The following is a 21,364-nucleotide window of genomic DNA, read 5'->3' on the forward strand; positions in this document are numbered from 1 at the left end:
GAATGAAACCCCCCTTTAAAGTCACACATTCTAGACAAAGGTACCATTGCAATGAGTATATGTGATTTCTGTCAGATTTCTTGGCCTATTTACTTTTATTAAAAATTCTCAAGTTTACTCTCTAGTGCATATGTACAGCATTTTTGTAATGATCTCTAAAAATATAAGTCTTATTTCTAATCCTTTTCTCAAGAATCCTGAGTTCTCACTGAGACTCTTCCTAATGCACATCAACTGTTCCCCCATAATACCTGATTCTAACAAATAGCTCTTCTTTTATTTCTCAATATATTCTCCTTGGTGGATTGAACATGCTTCCCTGGCTCCAGCTACCAATACAATGATGATTTCCAAATCTTTATTGCCAGTCTCAAACTCTGGCTGAAATCCCAGATCCTATCTCTACCTTTACATCCAATGGGTACCCCACACTCATCGGGTCCAACAAAAAAAATCCTTCCCAACCTCCCTTCACCCCCTAAAAGATCAACTGCTCCTATTTCTATACTTGCATTATCATTGGCATTATCACTGATCCCGCAGACAAAGCTAGAAACTTTGGAGTCCTCCTCCACAAATAAGGACTTGGGTATTTATATACTAAGGGTAATAGAGAATAATAATGTATTTTTTTTACAGAAACACAACTCAGAGAAAATCAGTACTCAGATTTTACCTCGACTTCTGCAAGGTATGCTTATTTATATGGCTGTGAAAATTATGGCATCAACATGCAATTACAAATATGTTCTCAAATGACAAACATCTACCCACTTGGCCTGATTATACTACTTTACCCAAAAGGAATAAAATTGAAAGGAAAAAAAAAAAGAGAAAAATATTAACTACATTCAACCTACCTGTACAATAGGAGCACCAATTCCTCCATTGAGCCAAACCCAGTGAAGAGTAGGAATCACTCCATATCCCGAAACAGAACAAAAGATGATAGAACGGAGCCTTTGCCATTGCTGCGTGAGGTAATTGGGATGAATCTGCGCAAAGAACACTGCCAGGATCATAGCAAGCACTGTGATCAAGTACACCTGACGCCAGTACTAGAATGAAAGGAAATCACATTTTAATTCTGTTATTAACAATAAAGGAACTGAAAAAGTAATTTTGGCTTTTACACTACAAATTCCAAATTCTATTTACTTGGTATTTGCATTTCAAAATAGGATTATCTCCCTTCATTAAAAAATACGTTCCATACAACTTTTAGGTTTGTCAGAATGACAAACCAAATTCTAAAGTGAGCTGGTAAAATACTACATTTATTCATACAAAAGCATTTTCTGATTACCTATTATATGCCAGGCACAGTTCAAGTCCTATAAAAGCAAAGATGACTATGACATGGACTCTCCCAGCAGTCAGCTCACAGACTATGGGAGGGGCAGAATGTGAACAAAAGATTATAATCTTATGGTAGATACTGTAATTGAGGAACAGAACATGTAGAACCACAGAAGAGGGAACAATTAACTTTACTTGGGGTAGCTAAAAAATGCTTCACAGAGATGACATTTAAGATTTTGTGGGAAGACAGAACTCTCAAGGAAAGACAACAGCAAATGCAGCAGGAAGTTTTGAGAAAAAAGGCTAAAAAGGCATACTGTTAGGCTAAATGTTTTGAACTTTACCACACTGGCACTGGAGGAATAACAGAATTCTTTAAGAATAGGATGACATGGCTGTCTTTCAAACAGACTTATTAGAAAGACAACTCTGACATCAGTGTAGAAAATAGGTGACAGGAAACCAGCTAGAAAGATATTAGTTTAGTTTATTCAAAGAGAGAGTGGGGGCTTGGACTCCTGTTGAATAAAGTAGATGTGAGCACCAGATTTAGGAGGCATTTTTGAAATAAGCTTAAGTCTTAATGGCTGACTGGCTGTGTGAAAGGGCAGTAGAGGAAAGCCTGACTATTTTTGGCCTGAAAGGCCACATAAATGGCTTCTATTAATGAAGCAAATGAACAAAGATGTTCCAGTTTTGCTGTGTGTGTGATGGGGGAAGAGAACAGGGGCATGAAAGAACACACACTTAGCTTAGGTTTGAAGGGCTTATGGGATATGCAGGTATTTAAATAAGCAGTTAGCTGGTCTTAAAGTCAAAAGTCACGTAAGACAAGAGTTCTTAATCTGGGCTCGAAGGACTTCTTTGGGGCTATTAACTTCCTGAAATCAAATGTCAGACTGTTTGTTTAGGGTGTGCCCAAAAGTACATTCTACTGGATCTAGGGTCCACGGTTTTCAATCTCATTCTGAAAGCAGCTGTGTTCCTTAAAAGGTAAAACGAGTCTTTTATAGGTCTACAGCAACTGAGTATTTGAAAATGATTAGAAACCAGATGGAAGAAAGCAATTTTTCAACGATCATGGACTGACTCTATCAGCTTCAGTAGTTCCCTTATCTTTTTAATCTATCTTGGACTTTTAGTTTTTCTGGTAAGAGATTTACAAAAAGTATCTCACTTTGACGTTTAGCAAGAGGTAAACAGAAAACAGTTTCAGAGAAATACAGAATAAGATAAGCAAAACAATTCAAATATTACATGGCTGTACTCACAAGCACCTGGTTATTAGTATGTTCTAATTTTTTTTAAAGATATAAACAGTTTCATGCAAAATGAGTAAGTTATGAAAGCTGGGCAGAAATAAATAGCATACTGCTAAAATCAAGTCAATTTACAACAAGGTTACCTGCATATATTTTTAATTATGTGCTTATGTTCCAAAGTGATTAGGCCTAAAAAGCAAATGGCTCACGTTTAAGCGGCTAAAATTAATAATGTTCTTACGTATTCAAATCAAATTTATGATTTTTCTCTTCACTAATTTTCATACCAGATATGTTGACAGTATTCTCTGTTATTGTGTAGAGACAAAGGTCCTACTGAAAAATCTCAAGCAATGTGAGAAATTCTACACTGCGGCCGATCTTCCCAATAAGTGAAGGCTGGGGACTGTGCCTTAGAGCAGTGGTCTCCAGCGTTTCTGGCACCAGGGACTGGTTTTGTGGAAGACAATTTTTCCATGGATCATGGTGCGGGGAGGCAGGCAGAGATGGTTTCGGGATAATTCAAGGGCATTACATTTATTGTGCACTTTATTTCTATTATTATTACATTGTAATATATAATAATTATACAACTCACCATAATGTAGAATCACTGGGAGCCCTGGGCTTGTTTTCCTGCAACTAGACGGTCCCCATCTGGGGGTGATGGGAGACAGTGACAGATCATCAAGCATTAGATTGCACAACCTAAATCCTTTGCATGTGCAGTTCACAATAGGGTTCGTGCTGCTGTGAGAATCTAACGCTGCTGCTGATCTGACAGGAGGCAGAGCTCAGGTGGTAACGCGAGCCATGGGGAGTGGCTGTAAATACGTATGAAACTTCCCTGGCTCGCTGGCCCACTGCTCACCTCCTGCTGCATGGCCTGGTTCCTAACAGGCCACGGACAGCTTCTGGGGGTTGGTGACCCCTTCCTTAGAGCACCTGTTACATGGTGGGCCTTGGGCAGGACAGGCTCTATTCTTTGTAACTAGGACTAGAAATAACTAGAAGGTATACTGCTCCTGAGGGAGAAGCTCAGTCTTGGTTCTGAAAGGGAGGTAACTAAAAGGGCAAAAGAAAAAACAAGAGCATGGTAGAAAAACAGGAAGAAAACAAAGTAGGGTCGAAGGGGACTTTCTGAAAGGGAGAACTTGAGATGTACTGAAACCATGGGAACATTCAATTTGTCTTCTTGGCTGGAACATGAGGTGATGAGTTAAGGGTTCTACTCCGTAAGGTTTGGTTGGCCAATATTTTACTGATTACAGTGTTGCAAATGCTGCTTTGCACAAGGCAAAAACTGACTTTTGTGTGAACTTAGTGACAGAAAGCAGAGTTGATCCAGAATTCAGAAAAGACACATCTCACATTTGTTAAAGACACTGACTCCTATCTGGTCTGTCTTACAAGCCTACCCCCAAACATAAGACTGAAGACAGGAAAACATATTTTACAGAAGAATATGGGCTAATAAATTCAGATATATTTTCCTGTATTTTTTTTCACTGAGAGGAGAAAAAAGAAATGGTAAGCAGTAACCAACTTCATAATTTTAACAAGTGTTAATTTTAACTTCAATTCTATAAACACACAAATAAAAGATATATAATGTGCATATCTGAGGAACCACGCAGCCATACAGATTTAGTGAAAACATTAATAATTTAATGTCTACATTAAGTTTCAGAAAATAACTGTATATATATTTTCCAATAGAAAATTAGTAAAATAAGTATGGAACTGATAACAGATGTTAGAGATGACAGGGCCATTCTGAAAAATAAGTTTATGCTTATACGAGACTCTTCTATTTAGTCTATAAGTTAATTATGTACTTATTTGGAAATTCAAAAGAACCAAGGCAAGAAAACCCAAGACCAATATGAAAGGTCGAATGTAAAATGTTTTAATCTACTTACGTTATTACAATAAAATGCGTAAAATACTCCTGAGACATAGCAGCCCAGTATTCCAATAGAAATTCCTGCATAATCTAATGCCATCCATCTTCGACATGTTTTTTCTGACCGATGGCAGGAAAAAAGATGATAGCCCACAGAGCAAAGCATACAGACCTGTGAAAAATAAAAACAAATTAACAAAGTGACTAAAGAAACTAAAGCAACTTATGCATGATGTTCAGGGAAGTAGTTAAGAGGCTAGGCTTTCAATTCAAACATTTATGGGCTTGGATTCTAGCTCTGTGCCTTACATGGCTACTGTAGAGCTCACTCTACATGTAGAGCCATGTAGAGCCATGAGGGAAAGCCTCAATTCCCTCATGGGTAAAATGTAGATAATAATAATGAAGGAGAAAATTTAAAATAACTATATTACAAAATGAAAATTATAAATAAATAGCACAGTAATGGGAAAGTTGTACAATGCAAATGTTTTAAAACTATCATCTGAGGCTTGTTTTGATCCATGAATTAATTTGTTTTTAAAGAGTATTTACTATAGAAGCAATACATATCCTTAAAAAAATCAAAGAACATAAATATAAGCCCCTCTTACTCAATCTATTCCCCAGAGGTGGCCAGTGATAACATTTTTTATGTGTCTCTCCAGATATTTTCAATACATATGTCAAACACCTGTGATATATTAGTCTATACACATGCACACATTATATATATATATATATATACACACATTTTAAAATTAAATGAAATCACACTATGCATTCTGTTCCACAATTGGCTTTTTTTCAGTTAAGAATGTTCATGTCTGTATGAGATTCATTGTATAGAGTTTACTTTTAATTTCTAAGGTAAACACAGTTTTATTGCCTTCAAGAAAAAACAGGCTGGTGTAGTAGTGGCTCATGCCTGTAATCCCAGCACTTTGGGAGGCCATGGTGGGAGGATCGCTTGAGCACAGGAGTTCGAGACCAGCCTGGGCAACATAGGGAGGCCTCATTTCTTAAAAAAAAAAAAAAAAAAAAAAAAAAATTGGCGGGCATGGTGGCATGCACCTGTGGTCCCAGCTACTTGGGAGGCTAAGGCAGGAGGATTACTTGAGCTTGGGAGATCGAGGCTGCAGTGAGCCATGACTGCCCCACTATACCCCAGCCTGGGTGACAGAGTGAGATCCTGTCTCAAAAAATAATAATAATAATTTAAAAAACAGTCATGACTTGCTAACTTTATATGGTTGCCAAACTGAGAGTAAAGCTACTCTGATTCAATCAGCTGTTCTGATAATTGATACGGTTTCTATGGCAGAATGCCTTTCAGCCATTAAGTACCTGCTGTATGTCATACATTGGAGGTGATACAGAATCACTGAACAAACAGTACAGTAACAAATCCTACTGTACTTCAGTGCACAGCATAATTGGAAAAGGCGGGAGGATACTGACTCTGTGGAGGTACATGTGCATTTGGAGGGTGGGACTGGTGGGAAGAAAAGTATCAGAGAAGGGCTGTTCACCTGAGGCAGATTTTAAAAGTTGGGCTGGCATTCACCAAGGACATAAAAAAAGGTGTGCACATATTTATGGCTGGGGGCAGGGATTAAGGAAAAGCATCATATTCTTTATAATATGATTATGACATTTCCTATACATTAATGGGTTTTAACTTCAATATTATGGGTATGATAAGATACTCCTGAAGATTTTAAGTGCCCCCTTACAGAGGTGTGGACTAGAAGGGCTGAAACAGGAGGTTATAGAAATAGCCCTGGAGAGCACACACTGAGACAGTGACAGTGGGGTGGAGGCAATGGGACAAATAAACAGTATAAAGTAGTTACAAATGATAAACGTTTTGTAAGCTATTGCTAAGGCAGTAACATGGTCATCTAGCTATTAATATTTTATATTCTGGTCATTAAACAAATCTAGTTACTATAGACTCAATATCAGTATTCAATAACAATGTACTTTGCCACAACTTCATTGCTTCATCAATTGTCTAAAATCCTTAATAGTCTATAGCTTTTTGGTTACTAAGCAACCAATCAGTAACTAATTCTAAGTTAGTTATTTAAACGTAACTCAAAGAAGCTTGGTTATTTGTTTTCTCAGATTATCCTTGAGATTAAGCACCATAAATCAGGAGAACATAAAAGTGTATATTTCTCATTGATGGGGAAAGATCCCATTGCCACAATGTTGAATGACACAAGGGCAGGTCGCAAAATAGCAAGCAAGGATGACTGTAGTTTGGAAGTAGGTAGACAGGTAAGTGAGCAGGCAGGTAGGCAGGTGCAAGGTAGCTATGCATACACAAACATACGCATTTGGGTTAAACTCATTGTTTAACGCAAATGTCCAATGTGGTTACCTCTGAAAAGTGGAATTTCAGGTGACGTTTTCTTCCACAAACTTCGGTTTGCCTAAATTTCTACATGATTATATCTTGTAGTAATAATTAGAAACAAACATAAAGCTCATTTCATTGTGAAAAAGAAAATAAAAAGAGGAAAAAAAACCTATGGTATCCAAGGGAAAAGTAAAATAGCATTAACAGAAAACCCCAGATTTTAAAGTTAACCCATACCTAGTATGCCCTGTTTAAGAAGGAATATGTTATTCCTAGAGTTTAAAAATGGACTGAAAGATAATCTGGCAAATTGGGTATGTTTCAGTTATAATGGAAAGTTTCCTTCTATGGAGTACCTCACTCCATCAAGGTAGACAGATAATTACAGTGTTACATCCACATCGAAACTCCTTGGCATGATAACAAAATACCTCATGATTTGATCCCTGCCAATCTCTTCAGCCTTATCTTTCTCCATTCTCCTAGGTTTCAACCACAAAAACTAGTACCTGCAAGTCCAGAAAGTGCTAAGAAAGTGTGTCTTGCTTCTTTTTTCCTGCTTAAATGCCCTGCCTCACTGTCTCTTCTGCACACCTACGAGTGGCTTGACCTTTATACCAGGTTGGTTCTGTTCAGCACTGTTTTACCGATGCCTTGCCTAGTGTCTGGATGTATATAGGACACATTCAACAAATATTTGTTAACTGAATGTAAATGGATCAAATCAAGGCATTATTGTATTCTAACGTTCTTCTCCAAAATACAAATACCCTTGGAAGGTTCAAAGCCCCTCAATTACGTTCTATTGTTCAGAATATACTCTATTAATCTGGTTGTGAGGAAAGCACTAAAGCATACAGAAGCATAGGCGTGAGAAAAATGTTATGTCTTTTAATATTAAATGTAAATCAATATTAATAAATATATCTATGGTTTACTATACTGTCCACTGACCCTAAGAATCTGGAAAACTCAGGTGAACAAGTTATAATTTGATAAGAAGTGGTCTTTTCAAGTAGGGAAGATGTGCTCATCTGTCTTTAGTAAGTTGTACAGCATGTATTGTAACAATGATCATTGCACTAGCAAGTAGGAGAACAGGATTTTACTGCCCTGCTGAAAAATCCTGGGCAAGTCACTGTAATATTTTGGGTCTGTTTCTTTATTGGAAATTGTTGTAATTATTTAATCCTTTTTAGTTTTGCAATGTATTGTTTTCTTAGGTCAATACTGAAATTGATACATATTCTCTGAACTAACATCAGCTGTGGCAGGTGGTGAAGGCATAAAGAATAGGCCTAGGGATGGAGGAAAAGAGCAGGGATTCTCAAAGTAGATAATATGCATATAACTAACAAGAATAGAAGCCAGTTTTTACTTAATGATTATTAATAGCATGTTAATCTATACTGAGATGCACCTAAAAATTTAAAAAGAAATTGATTCATTTCCATTATAAAATTGGTTATGGATTTCAAGGGATATTTTGGCTGTAATCAGGGCAAAAATTAAACCTCAGAAAGAGCATATTTTAAAGAATATTTGAAGGAAAAACAATTTTCTAATAACAAAAATAGATTATGTTTTCCCTCGAAGAAAATTAAAATATTATTCCAAAAATTGGAATTAATAAAAAAGGGGAAGAGAAATTTGTTTTGCTGTGTTTCTTGGCCATTGAAGTCCAAAGTTTAAACTTGAGTAAAATGATGACAGTCTGAAATAAAATGATACACGATGAAAGCGACATTTGTGCAGCTGAGTTATGAGATTCACCTCTCAAACTCAGCAGCAACAGGCTAACTGCAGGGAATAGCTACTCTGTGTCTGTCATGAGAAAGGGGGATAATAAGTTTTTCTTTTCATTTTTGTGTTTTTTTATATTCTCTGAAGCAGAAAAAGTTGTTTTAAATGTCAACAGAACTACAGTCCACATTTGTTTTCTGATTCAAAATTATCTGTTTGAAATCTAATAAATGTTAACTTTTAAAGACATTTTTACAGATTCTTGAAAAATGCCAGTGCTATGGAACTAACAAATACAGGAGGTAGAGAGGAAAAGAAACAACGTATTTGAAGCCAGGCCAGTGGGTTCAAAATAAATTAACATTAAAGCAACAGAGTAAAAAATCAATACCAGCAAAACAGGACAGTAAAATATAGTATGGAAATAACAAATACAAAAATCACAGACACAAACAGGAAAGAGATGAGAAATCTTCCCAAACAAGTTTTAAGTAGGCACTAGTGTTGTACTTCAGCCAGATAATAGAATGCAATCAAAGATTCCTATTTTTTAAATTAATCTTAAAGCAGAGGTGCCCCAAAGGAAGAGGAAAGAAACAAATTCTTCTCAATCTTTGTAATTTAATGGATTTCAAACATACTCTCATAAGAACACATCATTTGGTGTTTATGTTATGAAAATCAATAAGCTGACCAACATGCCATTCCGGGGCTCTTTAAAGCAAGTGGTAGGTCTGAGGTAAGGTCACCTGACCAAGCCTGCCTGTCAAAAAGTTCTCTTTACCAACAGCAGTATTTGTGAAATGACTTACCTGGAAGCAGAAAAGACAAATAGAACAAATTACAAAATCTTCTCTGGACGCACTTGCTGAAGGTAACACAGATGTCATGTCATATATTCCCAGGGTGAAGAAGAGAAAGAAACCCAGCAAATGACTCCAGATGTTTACTGTCTCATTAGATAAAATAAACAAACTGGAAAATAAACACACATGCAACTGAAATTCACATTGGCCATCTTACTGTCACGTTCAAAGGTTAGGGACAATTTTGAGGAGTTACCTAATACTTGCTCCTTTAAGCTCCTACCCCACCTGTACCTTTCTAAATTTGATATATTATCTAATTAAATTATTCTAAGTTTTTCTACATCGCCACCAAGTCTGGGACCACAGTTTTTTGGGTGCTCACCTCTATTATCATACTTACCATTTCCTTCTCTGTATTAAGAGATTTACATACAAATTCCATCTCATCTTCCAGCCTATCAATTCCCTAATGGTCAGTACCATTCATCTTTATGACACTACTGTTCACAATGCCTTGCTCAGATTAGTCTATAGACTAAAGGTCTCCAGAAATGAACGTGCAGAGGAAATCTGGATGTTAACTAGCATACTCTATCAATAATACGTATCTGAAAACCTGCTCAGTGCAAGGTTAGGCATCATCTTAAAATACGTTCCTAGAGCTCATTAAATACAAATGCAAAATTAAATGGATTTAAGAGAAGCAAAATAAATATATATTGATCCATTGGAAAGGTTCTTTAAGATAGGCATGCCAGAACAACTTTGCCGTGGATGTTTTAAAACTAGTCTAGTTTCCAGGTGGCATAAGTTTCTCCTTTTTAGAAACAACTGGACTTAAATTTTAATATGGGTACTACGTGCTCTCTTTCAAAATGCCCTGGGCTAACTGGTCTTGGCAGCACAGGGTGGTAGAACATGTACCACCCCGAGTCAAGAGGCTCACTGTCCCCACCCTACACAAGTCACTTAACCTCTCCCGGCTTCAGTTTCTTCATCTATACAGTAATGGAGCTACATCAGATGCTGCTGCAACTTTCTTCTAGCTCCTTTCTTACTTTTGTGAAATGGTTCTCCAGATGTAGATAGGACTCATCTGATTATTTACTGAAAGGTGACATCATGACTAAAGATTAAAATACTCTTGCATTTGTCTGCAAAATCTAGTATTTTTGCTTAAATTTAGGTTTTTGGTCTTCACTGATTCAGAAATCCTTGACATAATGACATTGACATATAACTCTAAATTTGTAGCAGTCACTGTGGTTCTCAGGTTCTCATTTTTACAAGAAATGGAATTTCCTATTTACTTTGCTTCTCAAGTTCATTTCTTGTAAAAATGAAAGTGAGAACCATAGTGACTGCTACAAATTTAATTATACATCAATGCTTACTAGTAAGGATTTCTGAATCAGTGAAGGCCAAATACATGATGTATATAGCAAGGTGTCAAAACTATCAAATGATCATCAAAAATAAAGTGAATCTTGGATCATGAATTTCAGGCTTTATCATGTACAAGCATCAAGCGTAAAGACTACTTATAACTGGAGGAAGGGATGCACGAATCTGCTTGAAACATCTAACTACAGGACTGTTTTGACAATCAGTACTATGCTCTGCTTATTACTTCAGAACTTTTCTTTTTGTGAAATCCAGTATAACCTGACTAACTGAACTGAGAGGTACAACCTCTCCATGTTCCCTGCAGCTAACAGAGGACTGGCAAAACTGCTATGACATACAAAACCTCCTCAGATTACATCCAAAATCTGTCCCCGTCACTCCTGAAAGCCAAAAGGAGAGAGGGCAAAGGCTAAACTTGGAAAAGATAAGGCTGGTGGGAAGGCAAGAACATCTCCAATAAAGAATCTACTCTTACTGTATGAAAAGTTAGGTGTCTCCTACACAGTAGACACACCTGACAGCAGTATCTTAAGCATACCCTGAGAATGACCCTATATGAAAAACACACTTGAATGTGTGTTTACAATTCCAAGCATGGCCAACCCTTAGACTGATTCCTTATCTATGAGGAACATCTGAGCCCCTGTCCCATCTCATGGAATGCTGACTGTACATGGGATGGAGGCCTTTTGTTTTGCAAATGAAGATTACCAGGCGGAGGTTGTTAGGGGGAAGGGTGCTAAGTAAAAATGCTATTTAAACTGCATGCTTTCTGCAGGTGGCAGAGGTTCTCCCATTCAGGCCACTGTCACTGGACCTCTCTGTAAATTACCCTAGTAAAACCCTATGTCTTGTTTACTGGCTTTGGGTCTCTTCTTCCGTCTTTCGAACCTGGTGCCATCCTTATTGAAGTTAACAGGAGTCCAGCACCATATCTTCATATTCTGTTCAGTTTTAAAATCAATAATCATCTTCATTATCATCATCTGTTCAGCTTCAAAACCACTGGTGATGACAACAATCACCATTTATTGACGGCTTATTAGGTTCCAGGCCATGTATAGCATTTCACACACAGAATCTTATTGAATCCTCTTTTACCTCTGGAAGCAGATACTGTGATTACCCTCATTTTTATATGTGGGTATAACGAGGCTCAGTGAGGTTACATTTTGCTCCAGGTCTCAGAGCTGTTAAGTGGCAGATTTGGATACTAAAGTCTTTGACTCAATAGCTCAAGAGCTAATGCTCTGTACTTAATTTTCCACTCCATGAGATTTGGACTCTAACATCAGAACGCAGAAGACCACTGCTAGTTGAGTAGAAAATATTTAAGGCAATTCACTGCTTGCCCTATTCTTGTGGAACTCCAGATCCACAGCAGAACTCAGCTGTGTAATTTACTCATGCACAGGAGACATTGGGGAGGAAAATGGTAATTACGCTTCAAGTTGTGAATCCTAAGGGCCATCCATTCAAGCCAAGTAGGGATGGGCAGTGATGTCACCTTGTGACCATGAGTCACAGAAACACTTTCATGGCAGGACAAAAGGAAAGAAGGGCAGGAAAAGACAATGCTGGAAAAATCAAGAATCAGACATGTGGTTGCCGCTTGAGCAATTCAACAGCCCACATTCTGGCACTAGAGTTTGCCACTACAGCGACCTGGAGCTAACCAACACCTGTATCTTAATTCTCCTGAAGCAGAGGTCCTGTATTTTAGTACAGGTAGTAAGTTTGGACAATTACTCCAAGAACTAGAATAGTTATTTTTCAGTTTTGTTTTTTTTAAACACGGATTTTCAAGGGACTGTGGTTTTAAAGGTTTAAAATGATAAAGAAATTTCTTTCTTAGAGATGCTTCTGTGGTGCTCTAGTGGAGACTGGGTGCCCGTTATGAGCTCTCTTTACCACAGTACTTTTCCTACACAGCATTTTTTTCACAATGGTTATTATGTAATTGTGTAATTATCTCTTTAATGTCTGTTACCCAGGCTACACCTTAGTAGCTTCATGAAAACAAGGGCCATGTTTGCTTTTTTTTCTGCATGGGCTCCATAAGTATTTGCTAAATGAATAAATCTCGGGTGTATATGTTAACTTGTTTCCTATTATACAGGCACTTATCTGGCCCAAAGCTACTGAATTCCCACAGGGTTGCTCTAAAAAGAAAGGTATACACCGGGCAAATATGGCTCAGCCCCATTTCAATATATATCTCAATGAGCCGAACAAACCGAATAAAGGATGTAAAAGCCCTTTGTAAAGAGCAAAGCGTCATAGGAGAGCTGTAATTATGATCACTGTTACTATCATGATTATTCCGTGGATCAAGTACCCCGGCCAGGTAAGGGGAGATAACGGGGGAGGAGAGGCGGCAAAAAGGGATGAAAAGGATGGGGCGGCGAGGAAATGATGGGCAAGTAGAAAGGCGGGGAAAGCAGAAGGGGGACCAGACAAAAAGGGTGTAGGTGAGAGAAGGGGGCACTCCAGGCGGAGGCAGCCAGACCGTACCTTTTGATACACAGCCTGGACGGCAGGTAGGCCCGGTAGCCGTCGGTGATGTACGGGTTGTCCTTGAGGGACACGGGGATCTGCTCGTAGGTGTACAGGCGGATGCCACGGGGCACCAGGACCGGCCAGTACTGGTAGCTGCCCAGCTCGATGTAATGCGCGCTCTTCAGCAGCTTCTGATGCATCGTTCCCGGCCGCCGCCGCTCCCCGGCTCGGGAGCTCCCCCAGGTCCCGCCTCCCCGGGGAGGGGGCTTCGCCGCTGGCGCCCCCGCCCCGGAGCCCGCGGACGCTGCGCGAGGTCCTACCGCGCTGCCGCCGCTGCCCAGGGCCCGGCTCTGCGTTCACACCGGCCACTGCCGCCAGCGCCGCGGCAGACCCGGCAGCGTCGCAGCCTCCTCTGACGTCAGCGCGCCGCGGCGGCCCCGCCCCTCAGCCCTAGCTGGGAGGGGCAGGGTGCTGGGGCGCGCCCGGGTGTGCTCGAGCGTGCGCTGGCGGCGACCCGGGCTCTCGGGCGTCTCTCACGCTGTGTTTTGGCGGCGCCTGGGGTCTTCGTTTGCATATGAGAAGAGCCGAAAGCACAGAGCTACAGGCGAATACAAGTGGATTTTTTTTCTTTTTCTGTTTTTTTATTAGAAGTAATAGTTGCTGCATTTTGAAAAATCAAGAGGAAAAGAGTTAACAGGAAGAAAAGTTCGAGGTAATTACAGTTTCGTTTATGCTTGGAATTACACACACTTGGTGTCAGAAGGGACTTTGAGGATTTCTAAGCTGAAGTCAGCTCTTAGCACGATAATTGGAAAGAGAGGAAACCTGATGCACATGGAACATACACCAGCATGGAGCACATCCTGAGCCATAAAGGAAAGCCACCACGCATTCAAAACTCCGACACCTTTCAGCGTTATGTTCTCTGATCACAGTAGAATTAAACTAGAGTAACAAGAAAACTAAAAATCTCCACGCCTGGAATAGGAGCAATACACCAAATATTTCAAGGGCTGATGAAGAAATCACAATGGAAATGAGAATATCTACTTAACTGAATAGTAAAGATAGAACATATTTAAAAGTCCTGTGGAGTGCGGCTATAGTAGCGTTTACAGGAAATGTTGCAGCTTTGTTTCTGGCTATTTACTGTAATGCAAGTGTTTACTTATAATGGCAACAGGGCAAAACATCAGTTTGAGTACCGTATGTGTATAGTAGAACGCTTAGTCCATTGGTTGGCATTGTAAGGGCAAGAAAAATATCTTGTCCTCACTTATCACAAGGTTCACAGCTGACATTCCTATGAAAAAAATTAAGAGAAGCCAGGCGCAGGTGGCTCATGCCTGTAATCCCAACATTTTGGAAGGCCGAGGCAGGCAGATTGCTTGTGCCCAGGAGTTCGAGACCAGCCTGGGTAACATAGTGAGACGCTGTCGCTACAAAAACAAACAAACAAACAAACAAAAAACAAAAATTAGTCCGGTGTGGTGATGGGCGCCTGTAGTCCCAAGCTATTCTGGGCTGAAGTGAGAGGATTGCTTGAGCCTGGGAGGTCGAGGCTGCAGTGAGCCATGTTTGTGCCACTGCACTCCAGTCTGGGTGACAAAGCGAGACTTTGTCTCAAAAAATAAATAATAAAAATTAACAAGAAAAGGCATAATAAATTCATTTAACACAGTTTTATGTGACAGAGGAGTCTTCAGAAATGAAGACACAAAGACCCAGGAAAAAATGGGCTTTTTATGCGAAGTCTGATGAAAGGAGTGGATAGTTGTGGAGAAACATGATTGAAAGGGGGCATCATCTAATGATAATAAACTGAGGGGGGATCCTAGCTAGCAAGGCCAGTTCATTCAAATTCTTGGCCTCAGAGTATGGGGCAGGAACTCTCTAGAATGAGGGTTTTATGACCTACTTTCAGGTGAGGTAAGTCAGAATTCCTTTGTGACCACGGAAAGGCAGGGACAGTCAGAAAGTAACCTTACTAGATTTTGTTGTTGTTGTTGTTGTTGGGGGAAGACAGAGTCTCACTCTGAAGCCCAGGCTGGAGTGCAGTGGCACAATCTCGGGTCACGCAATCTCCACCTCCCGGGTACAAGCAATTCTCCTGCCTCATCCTCCCGAGTAGCTGGGACTACAGGCACCCACCACCATGCCCGGCTAATTTTTGTACTTTTTGTAGAGATGGGGTTTCACCATGTTGGACAGACTGCCCTTGAACTCGTGACCTCAAACAATATGCCTGCCTCAGCCTCCCAAAGTGCTGAGATTACAGGCGTGAGCCACCACACCCGGCCCCTTACTAGGTTTTATGGCTTCCTTTAGGGAGAGAAATTCTAGGTTGTAAGACCCACTTGGGAAGAACAGGAAAAGGAAGAAAGGAGGACAGAAAGAAGTTCAGAGAGACCTTAGTTCTGAGGCCTTCCCAGTCTCCTTTAAAGTACTCAGCATGTCAAAGCACCAAACTTTGGGGTGTGGTGTTCTGAACCCTGACAACATACAATAATCACTCATAATACCTATTATTATTATGCTAGTAATATTGGTTGATTTTTGAGAAGCAGTATGGCTTAGTGATTAAGATATTGGACATTTACTTAAGTTCGAATTTGTGTTCAATCATTTACTAACTATTAATACATGTCCTAGTGCAGGTAACTTAACCTCTCTGAGCCTCAGTTTTCTTATTGGTAGAATAAGACTAATAACAGTACTTAGTGTTGTTGAGGATTAAATTACTAAATCCATGTAACAATCTTAGAAAAGTACCAGACATACTGTTAGCACTCAACAAATGTAAGCTATATAGAGAGTTCAAGGAAAAATAATCAATAAAACTGGAAAGGTAAATTGAGATATATCCTAAGTGGACTTAAATGTCCTATGAAGGAAGTGAGACTTATTTTTTAAGTCATGGAGCTAAAAATAATGTTTGAGAACTTACTACATGTTCAGTACATTATCTCTGCTGAAGGTTACTGTGTACAGAAATTCTCATTTCCTAGTGTACGACCTTCATGCCTGAGAATGCCTACCTGCCACTCCTACAGACCTCTTATAGGAGGTTCCTTCTGCACGTATTTCTTGCTGGTACCATATGATACTACCTTGAGGCTATTGCTGAACCAAAAGTAGATCAGTATTCCATGACATTCGATGGCACAAATGTCCATTCAAGAACAATGGTAATTAGTTTGATCAATCAGTTACTTCCTTAGGAATTTGACCTGGAGATGCGGGAAGAGAATCCGTAGCCTGTTATTTGAAACAAAGTAGAAAGATGCCCAGAGATTATCAGACACAGAGAAAGTAGCTGAGTTATGATAATGATGGGACACTAGAGTAAAGAACTAAAAATGGCACTTTGGGAGGCCGAGGCAGGCGGATCACGAGGTCAGGAGATTGAGACCATCCTGGCTAACACCGTGAAACCCTGTCTCTACTAAAAATACAAAAAATTAGCCGGGTGTGGTGGTGGGTGCCTGTAGTCCCAGCTACTTGGAAGGCTGATGCAGGAGAATAGCATGAATCCGAGAGGTGGAGCTGGCAGTGAGCCGAGATTGCTCCACTGCACTCCAGCCTGGGTGACAGAGCGAGACTCCGTCTCAAAAAAACAAAAAAACAAAAAAACAAAAACCTAAAAATGGGAACTGCTTTGGTCTTCAGCAGTGTACCCATGAAACCTTTTGCAAAATGACTTCTGGATTTATTTCAACAATTTATGGCCTTTTTCAGTTCTCCCTAGTCCATTTACATGACTTAACTTTCCAGTTATGCACTCTAACAACAAGCACTGAAAAAACACTTATAAAATGCACAAACAAATATGAAAAGGTAGATATAGCAACAATCCATGCCTGAGTCCTAGAGTGAGAAAGAGATCTATAGGTAAAAAAACAAAATAATAGAAATGGAAAGAGCTCTTCTATTCAAATCTCTAAGACAATGGAAGCAGGAGCAACACTGCTTTGGGACACCTCTAACAAGAGGGTAACACAAAGGTGAGAGGGCGCATTTCCCCACCGATAACAATGACATTGTGGCACTTTGAGGGCTCTGGCTGTTTAGTCATGGTGCTTAACAGAGATCTTCAGCAGCATGTCTGGTGGAAGAATAAAACTTGTTGATGCACTTGGTGAGGCACCAGCACCTGTGATAGGTGGAGATCGACAGCATCCAGCAGGAGACCTTGATGCCTCTTGAAGTGGCAGGTTGGGGAACTGAACTGTCCAGTCAAAGATAATGGGAAAATGGCAGCACCCTATCATGAACAACTGCGAGACAAATCCTGGATTTTAGAGATGCTTGAGGTGGTGTGGATGGGAATGGGATGCAGTTGTCAAGGAGCTGAAGTCCTGAATTTCCAAGTGGGAGCAGGAGCCTGGGGACAGGAGACATGGGGGCTGAATGGGGCCTTTGGGGTAAGACAGATCGCCTCCCCTCTCCTCCCCTCCCCTCCTTCCTTCCTTCCCTTCCTTCCTTCCTTCCTTCCTTGCCCTTTCTGCATTTGTTACAATTCAAACAGTGTTGGAGTGAGATTTGCAGGTATTGAGATGTCCACAACACAGAACTTTACATTTACTGAATTCTGACAATGTGCCACACATTTTCCTATATGCTAACAGAGATGAATAAGACAAATTTTAGACAACAACCTTTGCAGATTTCAGCAGCACTAACATTTTGATCACTCTACTATTGAACTCTCTTTTCTGGACTTTTGGGACCACCCTCATCTGGACTCTTTTCCTTATCTTTCTGGCTTGTCTATAAAGTCCCAGGGGACATTATAGCCACTGTTTCTCTGTCTGACCCTTCCGAATGTTTTCAGGATTCCTTCTTCAGTGTTGTAAGTTCTATTTTTTCCCTTTATATTTCCATGGCTTCAGTTACTGTCTTTTTCAGGTCGGATCTCCTTTCTATGCATCTGGATTTGCATGTAGAGCCGGACATAGAAACCTGAAATATTACAAATGAACTGTTATATTTTCTCCTAAATCTATTTACATCCCTAAATCTCTATTTACTCAGCCTCTTAAGCCAAAAGTCTTGCAGTCATCTCTTCCCTTGGCACAATTTTATTAGTAACCTCCTTTGCTTCCTTCCCAATCACTGCAACCAGTTCCTTGTCAATGATTTTTGACTCCCCTGCCTAATTAAGCTTGTCTGAAAAAACAAAGAAGCAGTTCATCAATTTAACTATGTCCTCTTTAATTCTACAACCATATTGCTAAAGAAAATGACAGGATGGCATGGATTGGTATTTCTACAAATTGTTTACAATCTCTACAAAACCTTCAACATCATTTGGATATTTTAAATGTTTACTTGATATTATATGTGCCCATCTCCCCCCTTCCTTAGCAAATCAGCTCTTTCCTATCTCACAGAGAAAATAGAGGTCATAGAGTAGGAACTCTCTCAGCTGTCTACTGCTAGCCTTCCACCTGTAAGTTCACTCACAATTAAAGCCCATTCTTTGTTTCCTTTCCTCTGTCTCAATAGAAATGACTACTTTAACACCTCCTACTTAAGGTCAACCCTGCTACCTATTTTCTGAATCATGCTCCCCTTAGTTTCCTAATGGACCTTGCTCTGTCAATTATCCTTCTCTCAGATATATCTCCAACCTTTCCTTCTCTATTTTTTTCCCCTTTGGTTCTTAAACATGTTGCAAACAAGCATTTTTGAGTAAACAGACTATAGAATGAGAGAAAATATTTTGAGTAAACAGACTATAGAATGAGAGAAACAGACTATAGAATGAGAGAAAATATAGAATGAGAGAAAAAAAACCTCTGTAATTTTTTTTAACATTTCAACTTTTATTATAGGTGAAAGGGTACCTGTGAAGGTTTCTTACATGGGTAAACTGCATGACACTGAGGCTTCAGGCCATCCAGGCAATAAGCATAGTACCCAACAGGTGGTTCTTTGGCCCATGCCCCCCTCTCTCCCTCCTCAATCTAGTGATCCCCAGTGTCTCTTTTTCCCATTTTTACAATCACGTGGATTCAATGTTGAGCTCCCACTTGTGAGAACACGTGGTATTTGGTTTTCTGTTCTTGTATTAGGTCAGGTCGCTTAGGATAATGATCTCCAGCTCCATCCATGTTCCTGCAAAGCGCTGAAAGAACGATTTTGTTCTTTTTTTGGCTACTCAGTATTCTGTGGTATATATGTACCACATTTTCTTCAGTCCATTGTTGATGGGTATTTAGGCTGATTTCATGTCCTTGCTATTGTGAATAGTGCTGCAATGAACATACAGGTGCATGTGTCTTTATGACGGGATGAGTTATTTTCCTTTGAATATATACCCAATAGTGGGATTGCTGGGTCAGATGGTAGTTCTATTTTAGGTTTCTTGAGAAATCTCCAAACCACTTTCCACAGTGGCTGAACTAGTTTACATTCCCATCAACAATATATAAGCATTCCCATTTCTCCACAGTCTCACTGTATTAGTCTGTTTTCACACTGCTATAAAGATACTACCTGGGACTGGGTAATTTATAAAGGAAAGAGGTTTAATTGACTCACAGTTCCACATGGCTGGGAAGGCCTCGGGAAATTTACAATCATGGCAGAAGGCAAAGGAAAAGCAAGCACTTTCTTACATGGCAGTAGGAGAGAAAGAGCAGGCAGGGGAAACTGCCACTTTTAAGCTATCAGATCTTCTGAGAACTCCCTCCCCATCATGAGAACAGCATGGGAGAACTGCTTCCATGATCCAGTCACCTCCCACAGGGTCCTTCCCTTGACATGAGAAGATTACAGTTTGAGATGAGATTTGGGTGGGGACACAGAGCCAAACCATATCACTCACCCTCTGTTGCTTTTTGACTTTTAAATAATCGCCACCATTCTGACTGGTATGAGATGATATCTCATTGTGGTTTTGATTTGCATTTCTCTGATGAGTACTGATGTTGAGCATTTTTTCATATTTTTTTTGGCCACTTGTATGTCATCTTTTGAGAAATGTCTGTTCATGTCCTTTGCCCATTTTTTAATTGGATTGTTTGGTTTTTGCTTGTTTATTTTTTTAAAGTTCCTTGTAGATTCTAGATATTAGTTCTTAGTCAGATACATAGTTTGCAAATATTTTCTTCCATTCTGTAGTCTGTTTATCTGTTGGTAATTCATTTTGCTGTGCAGAAGTTCTCTAATTAAGTCCCACTTGTCAGTTTTTGTTTTTGTCACAATTAACATAAATTATTTGCCAAAGCCTATGTTGAGAAGGGTATTTCCTAGGTCTTCTTCCAGGCTTTTTGTAGTTTGAGGTCATACATTTAAATCTTTAATCTATCTCAAGTCAATTTTCATATACGGTGAAAGGTAGGGGTCCAGTTTTATTCTTCTGCATATGGCTAGCCGCTTATCCCAGCACAATTCCCCATTGCTTGTTTTTGTTGATTTTTGTCTAAGATCAGATGGTTGTAGGTATGTGGGCTTATTTCTGGGTTCTCTATTCTGTTCACTGTTGTATGTGTCTGTTTTTATACCGTTACTATGTTGTTTTGATTACTGTAGCCTTGTAGTATAGTTTGAAGTCAGATAGTGGAATGTCTCTGAGTATGTTCTTTTTGTTAGGATTGCTTTGGCTATTCAGGCTCTTTTTTGGTTCCAAATGAATTTTAGAATAGCTTTTTCTAAATCTGTGAAAAATGACACTGGTATTTTGATAGGAATGGAGTTGAATCTGTAAATTGCTTTGGGAAGTATGGCCGTTTTAACTATATTGATTTTTCCAAGCCATGAGCATGGAATATTTTATATTTCTTTGTATTGTCTCTGATTTATTTGAGCAGTGTTTTGTAGTTCTCATTATAGAGATCTTTCACTTCCTTTATTAGATGGATTCTTAGGTATTTCATTTTCTTTGTGTCTATAGTAAATGAGATTGTGTTCTTAATTTGGTTCTCAGCTAGAACACTGTTGATGTAAAAATGCTACTGATTTTTGTACTTTGATTTTGTATCCTGAAACTTTACTCAATTTGTTTATCAGATCCAGGAGCCTTTTGGCAGAATCTTTAGGGTTTTCTAGGTATAGGATCATA

General features: G+C 39.4%; 1 protein-coding gene and 1 long non-coding RNA gene across 11 annotated transcripts in view; one reads left to right on the forward strand and one right to left on the reverse strand.

Moving 5' to 3' along the window:
- PAQR3 (progestin and adipoQ receptor family member 3) overlaps positions 1 to 13,707 on the reverse strand; it is a 27,544-nt gene extending 13,837 nt beyond the window's left edge. For 6 of the 9 annotated variants that reach the window (XR_008679199.2, XR_002005667.3, XR_008679198.2 and 3 more), the window contains exons 1-4: positions 13,312 to 13,707; positions 9,394 to 9,556; positions 4,487 to 4,642; positions 861 to 1,058 (exon numbers count right to left, since the gene is read on the reverse strand). Coding sequence is in view for 6 of the 9 variants with exons in the window: in XM_055385140.2 (XP_055241115.1) it covers positions 861 to 1,058; positions 4,487 to 4,642; positions 9,394 to 9,556; positions 13,312 to 13,496 (702 nt within the window). In the remaining 3 variants the exon portion in view is untranslated. Of the gene's footprint in view, positions 1 to 860; positions 1,059 to 3,162; positions 3,222 to 4,486; positions 4,643 to 9,393; positions 9,557 to 13,311 lie in introns of those variants that run through there. The other 3 variants (XM_063705356.1, XM_063705355.1, XM_031010159.3) reach the window with 3 other exon arrangements.
- A 46-nt stretch (positions 13,708 to 13,753) lies between these two features.
- LOC101129396 (uncharacterized) overlaps positions 13,754 to 21,364 on the forward strand; it is a 363,952-nt gene continuing 356,341 nt past the window's right edge. Inside the window, exon 1 of one of the 2 annotated variants that reach the window (XR_010133402.1) lies at positions 13,754 to 14,008. This is a non-coding gene — a long non-coding RNA (uncharacterized lncRNA). The remainder of the gene's footprint in view (positions 14,009 to 21,364) is intronic. The other variant, XR_008679200.2, reaches the window with a different exon arrangement.

This window comes from Gorilla gorilla, chromosome 3, assembly GCF_029281585.2.
Source record: "Gorilla gorilla gorilla isolate KB3781 chromosome 3, NHGRI_mGorGor1-v2.1_pri, whole genome shotgun sequence".
NCBI classification, from domain to species: domain Eukaryota; kingdom Metazoa; phylum Chordata; class Mammalia; order Primates; family Hominidae; genus Gorilla; species Gorilla gorilla.